Source organism: Falco naumanni, chromosome 5, assembly GCF_017639655.2.
Source record: "Falco naumanni isolate bFalNau1 chromosome 5, bFalNau1.pat, whole genome shotgun sequence".
NCBI classification, from domain to species: domain Eukaryota; kingdom Metazoa; phylum Chordata; class Aves; order Falconiformes; family Falconidae; genus Falco; species Falco naumanni.
In genome coordinates, this window is record NC_054058.1 from 31,447,930 (window position 1) to 31,463,195 (window position 15,266).

The 15,266-nt window shown below is 39.9% G+C and overlaps 1 protein-coding gene across 1 annotated transcript in view; it reads right to left on the bottom strand.

Annotated features, from left to right (window-relative positions):
- The window catches only part of APPL2 (adaptor protein, phosphotyrosine interacting with PH domain and leucine zipper 2), a 38,740-nt gene that overhangs the window by 9,378 nt on the left and 14,096 nt on the right, over positions 1-15,266 (bottom strand). The window contains exons 3-10 of the mRNA XM_040596840.1: positions 13,886-13,945; positions 13,386-13,457; positions 11,372-11,459; positions 9,237-9,278; positions 9,059-9,117; positions 7,956-8,102; positions 5,604-5,686; positions 32-190 (exon numbers count right to left, since the gene is read on the bottom strand). Of these exons, the coding sequence (XP_040452774.1) occupies positions 32-190; positions 5,604-5,686; positions 7,956-8,102; positions 9,059-9,117; positions 9,237-9,278; positions 11,372-11,459; positions 13,386-13,457; positions 13,886-13,945 (710 nt within the window). The remainder of the gene's footprint in view (positions 1-31; positions 191-5,603; positions 5,687-7,955; positions 8,103-9,058; positions 9,118-9,236; positions 9,279-11,371; positions 11,460-13,385; positions 13,458-13,885; positions 13,946-15,266) is intronic.

The following is a 15,266-nucleotide window of genomic DNA, read 5'->3' on the forward strand; positions in this document are numbered from 1 at the left end:
TAAACAAACCAGTAGGTAGCAACAGTCTTACTTTCTAAGATTAAGGTAGCCAGCCTTCTGGATGAGATTTCTATTGATAGCAGGTGAAGTTACATCAGAATCTGGGATGTAAACAGATTCATTAACCGCAATTAAGTCCTGCTGGGATACCCTCATTTTTTCAGCTTCAGCATCCAGCTCTCCCTGTATGCTGGGAAAAAAAACCAAACAACAAACAATATAAGAATAAACCCAAAGCCACCATTAGTCAATTTATACCAGGATATAGCTAACACCTGTAAGCCAGAATGAATAAAAATACTAGTTGACATTACACTGGAGAGTCATTCAAAGGCAAAAGTTCATTTTTAGGACTTTACAGGAAATATCATGTAAGACTGCATGTCCAAGGCTTTCTCTAAGGACTAGATAAATCACTGCAGTTAGGCATGAACAGAAGGAAGAAGCATACAACAGGGAACTATACTCCCAGAAAATGTCACCTGAGCCTAAAGAGAGAAGATGCACATACTCTGTCTTTGGCAGGCGGGCAGCAAAATTGCAGCCAGGATTTCCCCTTGCCCTTTATTTTGCAAGCCCAGCTAGAAGACATTATTCTCCGTATGTCTCATACAGTAGCTATGCTTTCTTTTTTTGCAATTTGTACTAAACAGTTATCTTTTCCTCAAACAATATATAGAGATCAGAATTATAAGCTTGTTTTTTAAAACCAAAATGATCACACAAGAAATGCTTAAGTGTTGAGAGGGAAATGTTTGTATGAATTTACAGTGCTGAACATGTACAGCTGTTGCCCCAGGATAGCAGCACAGCTCAAAGTAGGCTTTACTATACTGTATCTTGGCTTTCACAAAACTTTTTCTAAATGGTGCAACTGTAACATGTAGGAATTCCTGCCAAGAGACCACTGCCGTGGACTTTCAACAGCAAGTTTTCCATGAATTCAGAACAACACAGTAACAAAATCTGTTGTTCAAGTCCCATTTTAGCTTTACGTTCCTTTATAATACTGTCTTCCACTTTGGTGTGATTCAGAAAACATCCTTGGTGCAGGCTGGCAAAACTGAGCTCTTTTTGAACATACCTGTAAAATCCAGTTTGCTTAAAGTGGTAACTGTGAAGGGGTATCTGAGTGCAAAACTGAACTCAGAAAGTAAGTGATAATTCGTTGCAGAAGCATCACACATATATATACAGACACATGTGGCATATGGGGGAAACAGAGCAGCTATTTCACTAGAACAAGCAAGCAGAGAGGCCACAGTCGGTCACCATAAGACAGTGAAATATCGTCTTTTTTTTTCAGCTCTGCTGTCAGACAATCATTGGGAACCACATAATTTTCAAAGGTTCCCACTGACCACTTGACAAGCCCACTGATAAACCTGCCTTGTTTCCATCAACATCAGTGTTTCATTTGTAGACTCTTGTGATCAATACACACCAACGCAATGGGCATAATCAGAAAGCAACAAACAGCCTCCCATTTTGAAAATGTGTCATAATTAATTAAAAAAAACACTATTAAATATATACTATAGATAGATAGATATACACCATACATAAAAGGGCTTAGATCTCCATTCAGCTGCAAGCACTATTTGGCACATCTGTTGACAAGGAAGTAGAAGATGGTTTTAGACCACCTGCTTGCCCTTGCCCTTCTGAGAACCTGAGGTCTGGTTACATGTTCTGTGAACTGAGGTCCTGAGGGAGCTAGCCAATGTTCCTGCAAGGCTGGTCTCTACTGATAATCTTCAACAGTTCGCTGCAGCAGGGAAGGTTCCTAATGACTGAAAAAAGGTAAGTGTCACACCTGCCTTTGAGACAGGTAAGAAAAATAATCTGGGGAACTAAAAGCCAGTCAGCCATATGTCAGTCCCTGGGAAAGTTACAGGGTGAATTCTCCAGCCATTTCCAAACACACAAAGGACAAGAAGGCAACTGGGAACAGCCAGCACAGATTTAAATCATGCCCGACCATCCTGATCCTGATCATGACCTTCTGCAATGCAATGACTATCTTGGTGGACTGGAGAAGAGCAGTGGATGCTGTTTCACTTGACTTCAGCAAGCCCTTTCACATGGTCTCCCATAGTATGCTTATAGCCAAACTGGTGAAATACAAACTGGAGAAGTCTACTACAAGATCGGTAGAAAACATGTCTGGGCTACTGAGCACAAAGGGTTGTAACCAGTGAAACAAAGGCCAACTGGCACCCAGCTATTAGTGATGTCCCTCATCAGTCAGTTCATCGTCACCACCCACAGGCACACCCAGCTGGAAAGGCCGACTGGCAGATAGGGCAGAGTGCGGGCTGCTGTTCGCAGGGACGCTGGCGTGCTGCAGAAATGGGCAGGCAGGAACCTCACAAAGTTCAGCAAAGACAAATCGCAAGTCCTGCCTGGGACGGAACAACTCCCTGCAACTGTAAAGGACAGGAGGCATCTGGACAGAAAGCAACTTTCAGCAAAGGACCTGGGGGTCCTAGAGGACAAGCTGAACTTGAGCCAGCACCATGTCCTTGTGGCAGAATTAGGACAGTCACATCCTGGCCTGCAGGAGCAAGAGTACAGCCAGCGGGTCAGAGGAAGTAATTATTCTCGTCTGTTCAGCACTTGTGAGATTCCAGCAGGAGTACTGTGTCTGCTTTTGGTGCTCAGCACACGGAAGACAGAAACAAAGTCAATGGAAGAGCTACCAAGATGGCTAGTGGGCCAGAACACGGGACATGAGAAGAAGCTGCGAGAATTGCTTTTCAGCTTCGTGGAATGAAGGCTAAGGAGGGGATCTTACTGCTTAACCACCTGACTGGAGGGTATACAGCAGACGGAGCTTGACCCTTCTTGGAGGTGTGTAGTGAAAGGATGAGGGACTGGACACAAGCTGTAACCAGATGCTGTGTGTGCCATGTGTGAGAGACAGAGATGCTCAAAATCTGCCTGGCCACAGTGCTGAGCACTCTGCTGGAACTGACCCTGCTCTCAGCAGGAGAGTGGACTAGATGACCCCTCGAGGTCCATATGGCAGCAGCTGTTCTTTGACTTTCAGAGAAACAATACCAGCAAATATTTGATTTATTTATTAACTTTTCCAGGCCTGAGGAGTTATTAACTGTATCCAGGCTACTAGGAAAACTCATGGGGTGGAAACATAAGAGTACTTGTCATTGCATACTTTAGAAAGTCATTAACACCTGCGCCTATAGAATAAGCAATTTTCTCCCTACTTCCTGCCCCAGCGGTTAAACCTTTTGAAGAACATGGGCACATAACCCAGGCTGTACACAGCAGGACAAGAGATCCATGTTGTCCACTACCTTGTCTCTCACAGTGGCAAAAAGCCTGTGGAAAAGGACAAGGCAAGTACACAAATACATATGATTCTTCCCTTTTCTCCTCCCCAGTCTTTTGTTGAAGTTGGTGTTTTCCTGTAACTGCTGAAGTAATCTAGAGACACAGTGCCGCATTTAAGTCAGCACTAAGCAGTATCTGGCTGGCCAGATGAAGAATGACTCTTGCATCATGCTGCTCGTCTGTTTCATATTACTTCCAGCTTTTCCACATCTTTGGAAAGCTGAGACTTCCTAAGCTCCCATATCACTTCCAGAATGAGACCAGCTGCGTGCATCTTACCACCTAGCCAAGTCATATGAGAGGCCGAGTTATAAAGGCTGAGTAATACCATCAGATCTGAATTAAATTAAGCCGTATTTTGCAAGCTAGTGCCTTTCAACATAATCATTAAATGACAGAGTAAGAATTATTTAAATTTCATTTTGAAATAAAGTGGAACAGTACTGTGAGTTTTTACATAAGTGCTACTTCAATGAATCTTTTAATCAGTCATTGTTGTTGCACCACAAATTCCTTGCATCAAAACTGCCCTGGCATCTTCATGGTTCCCGAGATTGGATTCCACTCCCTAAGGCTATTTCTCCTGTCTCCAGCGTAGAAAGCAGAGAAAAGCTGATAATTCTGAAGTTATATGCATTTGTGGCAATGAGACCAACTGGTTACTGAGAATATTTTCATGATCTGTCTTATGTGTTTTCACACGGTTAGCAATATTCACTGTATAAATGAAAATATTTCCAAATATGAAGACTCAGTGTCACAATCCACTTAAACAGATGCAAGACTACATCACTGCTGAAATTCTGCAGGTGCACAATGGGTCTCATCAGCTTATTATTCCAAGAAAACAAATCTGACATAAAACACTTTTAGCTTGATTAGCAAGCAGATCTGACTCACTGAAGCCTTGTGATCCCCAGCACTAAAGGAGGAATGGAGTGGGCAGCATGGTTTTCAGTGGCTGTATAATCTTAAGTCATGAAACCGTGTCCTGTGTCAGTAATTGCTAAGCCGCACAGTGTCATTCAACTTTTTGCAAGCTTCTCTTTTTGTTTTTTTCCAAAGCCATCACACTCCTGCACTAATTACATTTGACTTGTACTTTCAAGCTCTGCTGTGTGACAGATCTAAAATACAAAAACCAGACTCAGCAGAACAAGTGAGCATCCTGTTTTTGCTTCCATTTAGTACTGCGCACTATCCAGAATTCAAATTCATCAGACTTTGGAAAACAAGGGGTTATTCTATGGTGAGGATCCAGTGGCAGGATCCTCACTGTGCCTGTAAGACACGAGCAAGATGCTCTCAGCTTATTAAGTAAAGGGCACTATTTCAAAGGGAGTTAAAAATCTGTCCTCCAGTTTATACAACTGCTGTGTAGATGGCAGGGGGATTTACTTCAGAAGTGAGTGTGAAAAGATAAACAAGTAAGGTACAGGAAGTAAAGAATCATTTAGTAAAAGAACTTACTATACAGGGAAATTAATTACAACACTGTTCTCAAATTAACAATTTATTTAAAATGCCACCAGCCAGAATAAGTAATGATTTGGCTACAGTCTGATATGAAAGGTATGAAGCAATAAAGTGAAGGACTCAGTCTAGTGTTCCAGCTGATTTAAGATCAATTATTAATGTTCTCTCTGATTACATTTTAAATGTAAAGTTTACATTTACAGGGACTTAATTATAAAGCAAATGTCAATCTTCACGACAAGTAGAGGACAGGGTGTGGGGGTCACTGTGTGTGTATATAAGAAAAAATAATCACAAAATTAATGAAATAAAGCCTTAGTTAGCCAAAGCAGGCAGAACTCAGTAAACTGATACAGCCTATACTGAATGCAATGAGTATGTTCTCTAGGGGAGGAGTTTGCCTTATGTAGCTACAACATCAAACACTACAGGACCTAAATCCTTACTTGAGAAGTTAATGGATTATTGTTACAGTATTATTACAGAAGATCCAGTAAGTATAAATACCTCTAATTCAGAATGCAGTTTACCTCTATTATATTAATTTTGTTAACACACTTCAAGCCCAAATTCCATGCTTTTGAGTCCAAGAAGAGACATAGGGATATAAGCATGTGAACACTTTACAGTATATAGTTCTTGACTATACTGTAAAAATACTCTCTGCAGTTCACTGACAGCATTTTCCTTTACATGCATAAACATACCTCCTTTCCACCTGCTGCTTTAACAAAACATGCCCAATGACAAAAGGAAAAGTATTGCATTACCTTTGAACCATGTCTGAAACAGATGACAAAAAGCTGTCCATTCTTTTGGAAAACATTTCTGCTCCTTTCTTAAAAAAGTTGATCTGAAAAATACCAAAAGATGGACAATGGAAGTTGTCTTGTTTTTGGCAGACAAGTAACAGATTGTGGGAACTGTGTTAACAGCAATTCCGTTATCAACTGATGCATCTGGCTGGTGATCACATGGTCAAAACAGCTGCATTTCCTTTCTTTGTGTTTCTCATTTTTGCACACCCTTTCACACACCCTTTTCACACACACAGAAGCTACTGGCTGCTGACAGGTATGTTCCAATGAACTTGCTGAATGACTGAAATAAGGGAACAGGTAGCCTTCTCCCATAACAGCACTGTGCAGAATCGGGTCTAGCGATGCCATGAGCCACTGCATGGAATGCCACCACATTAAAAGGAATGGGACACAAATCATCCATTAGATTTAGTAGTCCAACCTGGACTACCAACTCCAGTTTGGAAATTTTTGAACTGTTACAGCAAAATCAGTCAGGAAAGAGATGAAGCATAGCTGTGCTAGCAGAAGCCTCCAGCACAATCAGTTATATCAACTACAGATTTACCATGGATTTTATTCTGCTGCAGGAGCTAAAAAAAGCTACTAAGGCCAAAGTGCGCATTTTGTGACAGAAGACGAATTCACTTAGCTGGTATGGCTCAGCAGACACGCAACAGCAGCAAAGCACTCAGTGCAGGCTTGACCTTGGATTACCTGCTGTGGGGTACACAGTCATCATTAGGATCTACTGGCAACTGTGTGAAACACAGACACAGCTAGTGCATGTGTGCAATTAATTAGCTTTAAAATAATAAATCAAAAAATGGTGAACTACTCTGGAAAGAAGTGTAAAAGCAAATTCCTGGCTGTTAAGCAATTTATTAGCTATTTCATCCCATTTTACTTGTGATTCCACTCTTTTTCTCTAACCCTGGGACATGGGATTCCTCTTACTTTTAATTCAGATTTCTGCAACCATGTTAACGACCACAGACTCCCTTTACAAACAAAGGAGAGGAAGCATGCTCTCTTAAAGAATGATTCACCTATTTACTTCAGAAGCCTAGTTCAGGAGGGAAAAGCTCGAAATTCCACTGATGATAGACTGATATGCCTAGCTTAGACGTTGATGTCAGTTTTCAGTCAAATAAACCTGCTATTAGCCACTGCTTCCAAAAATTCCTTATGGCCTGCTTATTCATTAGAAATGTGAAACATGACACGTGTATTTTGAGTAATTAATACAGAAAATATATACTTATGCTGAAGATTAACAGTATTTAAGCATCAGTATCAACTGGCTTCTGGCTACTCAGTCATTCCCATGACAACCTAAGACTTTCCTGTATAAAGCACTAAGATATGGCAGTTTTGCCAGATAAAATACAGGGAAAGAAAGTTCTGTTTGGCTTCCAGTAAAGGAAACTGACACAGCTCTTTCCTTAGGATAACAACAGCAGAGAAGCAGTGTGAACTCCCATGGTGGGGAAAGTGACTAAATTCTCATTTAATACCTGTTCTATATGGGGTCCATGATCTGCAAAAGACACAGGACAATGGAGATGACAATCCACACTACAGTCTCAAAGATCCGTATTTTCTGTTTTCACAGCCCAATTCTCATTTTCCCAACACTTTCTTTCATCAGTGTCAAAGCACAACAGGCCCTTAAAATCTGTGGCAATGAGAATCAAGTGCTGTGAAAATACTAGTTTGCTGATCCTCCTGACATTCTGGAGAGTCAGATTATCAGTATTACTACTGCATTTTACAGACCTGAGAAATGCTCTATCAAATTGCTAGCAGAATAAAGATTAGAAACAGGATTTGCCAGCCTTATGCTCAATCCACTCCATTGTTCTGCCCTTCCAGTTCTCTAGTGCATGCTCTGTTCCCTATCGTGTACACTCCTCATCAGTATGCTGAACACTATGTGCCAGGAAGGGAACTGCTACATAAGAGAGTTTGTGCAGAGTAAACAGTGGAAGTAAATGCTGCTCCACTGATAGCTTAGCTGTGAAAAAATTAACCCCAGGCTGATTTTGCATATAAATGTACTGGAATTTTTTTTTCATTGATGTCTTTCCTGAATATCTAAACTATGCAACTACATCTAAACTACTCAACTAACAGTTGATTTATTCTAACAAAACTGATTCTAACAAAACTGTTGTTAGAATCTAAGCAAGCTGAATAAAAGTATTTCCTTTCCCTGTTATCATTTGTCAGTTCTCAAAAAAAAAAAAATAATCCAGAGCTACAACGTTTTCCTTTTCCCAGGGACATGTCTAAGTGATATAGATGTGTTACTGTCCATACCTGTCCTCGTGTATATCCTAGCATAGGTTCCATCATTGCCACTCTCTTCCTGTATTGCAGAGCATTCAGGGCACAGTAATACTGCAGAGATGAAAGGTGCTGCTTTCTTCTTGCATTTGCCACTTCTTTTGCCACTTCTGCCTTAAGCTGAATAAAATTGATCATGGTGTTACTATGCACAAGGATATATTTACATTTACTGATTATTTTCAAATTATCTTTAAAACAACTCTCATTACAGAACTTCTTCACATAAAAGCGAAAGATGAGAAACGAAGAAAGCAAATCCAAAACCCAAAGCAAGTACTTCAAGCCCTTCTCTGGCAAGGTACTAAAGCATTTGGGGAGCCCCTGTGACTACAAACTATGTAAGTACCACAACTAAAATTCTGTATCTGATCTCAATGCAAGAAGTCTACTTGCAGCTGAGATCACAACACAAGCCTGCAAGTGCAAATTCAGAGATGAATAATTCATAATATGCTGTATCACATTCCGTTCTGTAATGCATTTCCTTTAATGGCCATCTTGTAGAACTGATGCACCCTTAGGATAGGGCCAATCACACTCTTTTTGGCATACAGGGATATATTTGGGAACAGTGGTCCAGTGGGCAAAGAAGAAGAAACGTAAAACAATCCCACCAACAGAGTTACGTGTACTGTAAGTGGAATGACAATCCATACAGAGAAGTTTAGGAAGAAGGTAAATGCGAGTAAATGGAATGCTTTATAAACAGCAGACACAAGGCTTCATGACAGTTCACAATGAATTGTACCCATTGATACAGCATCATCACATCAGCTGTACAACAGTAGGCCTATACAGATCTATTTATAGTCATTTGGATTGCCCAAGAGCTCCCCTGCATCTGAAGGGCTCTAGTTCAGCACAGTACTTGATCACTTGCCTAACTTGGGGAAAACAGGTATAACTTTGCTGAATTCATGTTTAAAAGCTTTGTGTCTGCTCGGAAACGAAATCACAAGCACTCTTGAGCTACTGTGAATTTAACCGATGAACTCTCCAAAGTTCGTAAGTGAACAATGATGCAGACAAAACGGCTGATGGAAACTTTTCCTTTTCCCTTTCATGTTCGTTACCTTTTCATTTTCTTTCCTTTTCGGTAACCTGCTATACTTTGCCATGGACACGTCATGTTCTGTAGACAAGGAATATTATTTTTTTTAGAAATGTGATGTGTGTGTGCGTAGATTAAAAATGTCTTATGTGATATAACAGGTGCACACCATTAGAAACAAACAAAACAGGGAAACATACCATTGCTAGCAAGGCCAAAAAGATCCTTCAACGTGCTTACTTCTGGAAAAGAGAAATCAAATATTCAAAGTAAAACCAGCTGTAAAGACTTTGCTCAACTGAGACCGTTTATGGCATATTTAATGCCTAAGTCACTAAGTCCTTTCACAGCAGAGATGCATGTTGTGCCTGTCTTGATAATGATAAACCAGATCAGCTGCTAGAGAAATGAACAGGCAGATAGCAAATGAAAAATTGAGTGTGTTTACTTTCTTAATAAAGTTATCACTATGAAAAAGATTCCTATCTGCCAGTGTAGTTTACCCAAAGAAGCACCATTTCAGTATGCTTGTTATGACAAAAGGCCCAGCACTATCATAAAAGACCGGCAGTTCTGAACAACTTCCTGACAATGCTTATGTGATACTGAGAAATCCAAGTCCCAGAGACATAAGTAAGCCCCTTTACTGTACATGAACCTTCATCAATGTGGAACATTTTTTGCTAAATTTCTCTGTGAAAAGAAATACATATCTAACACATCTGACTGCTGGCTATAATGCTTACCATAACAAACACTGGTCATGAGTTTCTGAAGCTAAACAGGTGACTTAACTCTGTGCTGGGCACAAGCTACTCTCAGCGTGCATATCTATGTATGCTGCAACTGGCAAAACCCTTCTCAAAAAGCTACAAAGCAAGCACATTCACAAGAACAGACATTATGCAACAGTGAAAAGGGGAAACTGTAGGATGTCATCATGGTCTCTGATTACTTGTAACAACCTACTCATTGATCAGCTTCGTACCACCTTTGTCTCCCTGGAACACTTCCTCATGACTGATGCAGAAAGGCAGAAATTCTTCCCAGGTGTGACTATCTTTAACCTAGAAGTTTCTATAGCGTTCAAGACACAGACATAGGAATATCAAAAGTAAAAACAACAACACGGTCAATCTTCCTTGCTTCCTTGTTTAATCCTACGATGAAATGTCAGTATGGCCAGGCCTCTACTAAAAACTGTTCTACAGACTCTGTCAGAGAAAAATGGAGGTTGTGATGGATGGATAGAAAAAAAAACAACTTTGACATCCAGAGGTGTTGAAGAAAATTTCATTTTTTGTGATGAAGTAGTTGAGACTTTGATTGCATGCTTCACTTGCATTTTCTTTTTATGTCTTCTTTTATGAACCAGGCAGCAGAACCCATAAAGATGGAAGCAGAATCACTGTATCAATGAAGCCACATTAAAGAGGGGGAAATTGTTTATAGATCTTACCTTCCAAATCCTGCATTATATTTGACATTGTACGATAAACAACATATCCATTAAAATAAACACCTTGATGTCTTCACTTTAAATGAGATGCTACCATATGAGGAACCTAAACCAGTCATTATTGTGCTGTAGTTGTTTTGTTTCCCATCAAAATGATGTCTTTAAAAGTACATAAACAGGACTGAGATTAGCTAGATTAAAAGTGGGTTTAAAAAAAAAAAATCTGCAGTAAAAACTCTTATTTCTTTTGCATGAGTAGGTTAAGATATCCTTGACCTTGAATGTGACCTTGTTTCTTCTGAAATTAACACCAAACATTTGCATTATTGCTTTGCTGTTTAATGAATGTCGAAGTTTGTGCAATCAGGTTACTTGGAACTACCTTTGCATGGCAAGGATTTAAAGACTGACTCCTTGAAAGGGAGGGAAAATACTATACTCTGAAGTTAAAAAAACATTTTTGCTTGTTTTTTTACAAACAAACAAATCCAATCTTCTGAAGCTGCATAAATACTACTTGCAAGCCAGATTAACTGCTAAACTTCCCTTCTTCAGGCAATCATAATATCAACAATTTCAGTGAAATTACACTAATGTAAAAGCAAAGTGACCCAGCAAAGAACAAAGCCGTGTATTTTCAAACTTGCACCATATGGTGCATAAAATGTGATGTGATGAACTTGCACTGTTTATGTCTGAGTAAAAGCATGCACCTGTCAATGAAATTCTGTAGCAGGCAATAAAAAAAAAATCCACCAAAAAACTTTTCTGTGAATCATCAAAGAACAAATTATTACATGGCACTATGTCTCCCCTTACTATAAAATAAGCAAGAAGGAACACATGAGGAAAATTAAAGCTTAAAATAAAATTTACCTGTGAGATCCTTTTCCCGAAATTGTATTATTGGGAGAACCATTGTATCTGCAAGCTGTTTTGCCAGTTCAGAATGAAGAATATTGAGCTGAAACAGAGAATAGAGCAATACTCTAAACCACAGTGTAAATAAAAAAATTAAAAATAACAGCACTCTGTAGCCTGCCATTTGTGCCCAGCAGACAAAAAAAAGGGTATAATAAAATGTCGATTTTATTATAAAAGAAAGGGTACTTCAGTGTGCTTCAGTGCTTAAAATAAATTTCTCAAGATATCAGAGACAGACGGGGATTTTCCCCTAAATGCTTAACTCCTGCCTGGTGTTTTCCAAGGATCCAAGAACTTCTTGGTTCCTGCATACTGCTATTAGGGCAGTTCACTTGACCATTAATTCTAATGCTTAACAAATCAGGATTTAATCTTAATTAGCTTTATTAACCAGTTTTTGTTAGTGTCTACATCACAGAGTTACAGTACCACCACCATGACTAGAATCTCTTTCCATTCACGAGGGTTATCCAGGACACAATCACAACAGGGAGCAACCACGGCGAAAGGTCCCATTCAAATGTTTTACCTTTAGAGCAGTTTCCCATTCCTGTTTTTGTAAGCATCTCTCTAAAATTCAGCACATGGAGACCTATTTTTAAAGCACTCATGTGACACTGTTTAGGATGAAGGCAAGGCTCTACACACCAGCAGTGGCATGCTAAGAATATTAGATGGGTTCAGGTAGGACAAGTAACAATCACACTGCCAGAGCACCTGATACTACAAACCAGGAGCGCACCACATGCTGACATATTCTGCCCATTTGCTCACAGTAACCTGGAGGCCTCTAGGTGAGGTTATGCATGTAAGGATGAAGTATTTCCCATGAGTAGATACAAAACTAAACAAGGACAACTCCATCGTGTAGAACAGATAACTGAGGAACAGGTACAAGGGGTAGCTAACACACAGAAAAGGAGGCTGAGGAATGGAGTAGGTTCTTGTGAAGGAAAATGTGACTGACAGAACTGAACAGAGAGCCTCGCGGCTTTCTGCTCCCAAATGGGATGTCCTCTTGTACCTGGGAAGGAGAAAGTTCTGGTTTTGATTCATTCATAGTTGCAGACAAGTACAAGACTTGTGACAACAAACATAACTTTCAAGTATCCCCTGAGAGCACATGTGCAGTAGGAGAAGTCTAATCGAAAAGTTACCCTTTGGGATTCCTCTCACTGTAGTTAAGTTATCCATATGCTCTAAAATTTTTAACTTGTTTTTTGCCCCACAAAACTCTCCTCTCCAAAACAGCAGACCTCAATCCACCCTTCTGCCTTATCAGTGGAAGCCAAAAGTAGACTAACAAGAACAGCACCTTTCTGATGGCACAGCCCTGCTCACAACAGAAAGTGCAATGTCACAAATGATACTTAAGCAATAAGGACCTAGATACCAAGATTATATTGAGGTGTTATATGGGCAGGTCTAACAAAAGCATTTAGAAAGATCCCCAGTACTTAGCAGCAACCTACAGGGAGTAGAAGTGTTCAGCACACACAGCTTAGTACCCCACCTGCCTTCAGCAGGCATTTCTGCCACCTCCCCCAGACACCTCTGGGTTATGCATGATCTCACAGCAACTAAACTGCAACTTTACTAATTTATAGCTGCCCTGCATCCATCCCTGGCAAGTTTTGGCTCAAACTGCAGTGTATAAATGGAAATGTCATCTTAAATGAAATCTAATAAAAAATGGCCCCTACCTAGATGACAAGTCCTGCTTCAGCTTCTTTTCTAATTCTCCTACTTAGAAAATTCAGCTTTGCTCTGAGGACAGCATGTGGGATGAAGCCACAGAAACAGCTCTAACCATTATGAAAGGCTGATACTACCATAAATGATTCTGCAAAACCCAGGCACAATCTAGCCTTCAGTGGAAAGGCTCAGAATCAAAAGGACAAAGCCCAAAAGAAAAAACCACTAATATTCTATAATGTAAAAATAGAATATTGGCAATTCAAATTACCTCGTCCACAACTTTTGAAAAGTAATGAAGAGTGGATATCACTTCTTCATCTCCTTTACCTAAGGCAAAATGCTGGAAACAGAAACACACATTTGGTCCATAAATCAATAAAGGTGAGTATAAAATACGTGTTTTACTACAAAGGTAATGAATGCTCCTACAAAATGCAATAAATGATAAAAATAAATGGAAAAACAGTAACTCATTAGTATTCTTTTACCCTTTTACCCTGCTCCACTTGTTTTAAATGAATGGATTTTAGACAACATATAATTAATGCTTATTAAACTAATTTTAAAGTCATAGTCATACCATAGGAACAAACTGGCTTGCATCTTCATAAATTTATTAACTCACATTTTGCATTTTATTTCTTTTAAAGAACAGCCTTCACATGAAAACAAGTAAAGCAAATGAACTTGTGGACACCATAATATTTACACAGACTTCTTCACAAGTGCTGAGGCTGAAAAGAAATCCAAGTCGTACGTTGAACATACCTGCTTTTCATAAGCAAGGAGCTGCTTCGAAAGCTGCTGTGTGGCAAGACACATTTCATTCTACAAACAAAAGTGACATGTCAATAGAAATAATGAAAGGTCTTTAGCTCTGCTGTTACTACTACTTTGTTACCAGCTTCTTGACTGAATCTGCAACTACTTACACAAACATTCAGTTGCATGTAAACAACTAGTCCCAAAATACCTGCATAGGGAAGCAGTAACAACAGGTATGCTTCAGACCTAATCAACACACAGTTTCAATTTAACTGCTTCGAACAGAGGTAGGATTTGGGGTTTAGTTTTGGGTTTGGGCTCCCCCCCGCCACCAAAACAAGAAAGCCAGAACAACCTCAAACATGTAAGCTGTCATACCAGGATAAGAATGTTTCATATTGGTACATCATCTTTCCCCAAAATGTACAGCAATGAAGAAAACCAGCAGATGAGTCTGTATATCACGCATTCAGGCTCAAGGAACGTACTGATGTAATTGCAGTGCTTTAAGTTGATACCGAAGCACAAACCAGCACACAGATCTGTACTCTCATGACTAAACTGGACAGCGAAAGTACACACATCCTCAAGATGTGCTTATGCAAAGCAAGACTTGTAGTGAGGGTATTTAATTTTGCTTGACAGCTGGAAACAACAGACAACCATTTGGATACGTCAATCTTTAACCAATGTATTCCTAACACTTGTATATCTGTCTGTCTATCTGGACAGATATCTATATCTGGACTATTCTGTCCCTGATTTGTTAATAATGACTTACAACTGGAACAAAAGCAAAAGAGGATGGGGGGAACCGGGATCTGTCTTAACCCCCATCAAATCCTTCTCCTCCTCAGTAATGCAGAAAAGTAATCACTTTTAATTTAACTTCAAACCTTAACATAATCTATTCCTCTCTCCAAACATGCAAGTTTGTAAAACTCAGAGCAACATCTGAACTGCTTTAATAGCACCCCTTATGCTGGGGCTGGTACAGAAAACCATTAAAACTGGGACAGAGTTTGTGTGCTCTCTTATTGTCCCTTGTCATCCTGAGCAAGCAGATCATGGCACAGTTAACCATCTGGGCCAGAGATTCTGAAACACCGTTTACTTTGGCCTGATTCCATCTCTGACTGACATACTGCATTACAGCCTTGTGCTTCTGCACCACCTTGGCATGCCAGGAAGGAGGGTCAACCAGGATAGCAAGGCCCAAACATTTAGCCAGAGTCTTAAGCGTGCCCAAGTGCTTAGAGAGAACAGACAGAGCCATGGTCTAGGTCACAGCAGCTGTATGTGAACACATGGCAGGAAAAGCTGAGTGAAAGACTTCTGACCATCTTAAAACACTATGGTGGTAATACTCACTGGTGGCTGGAGA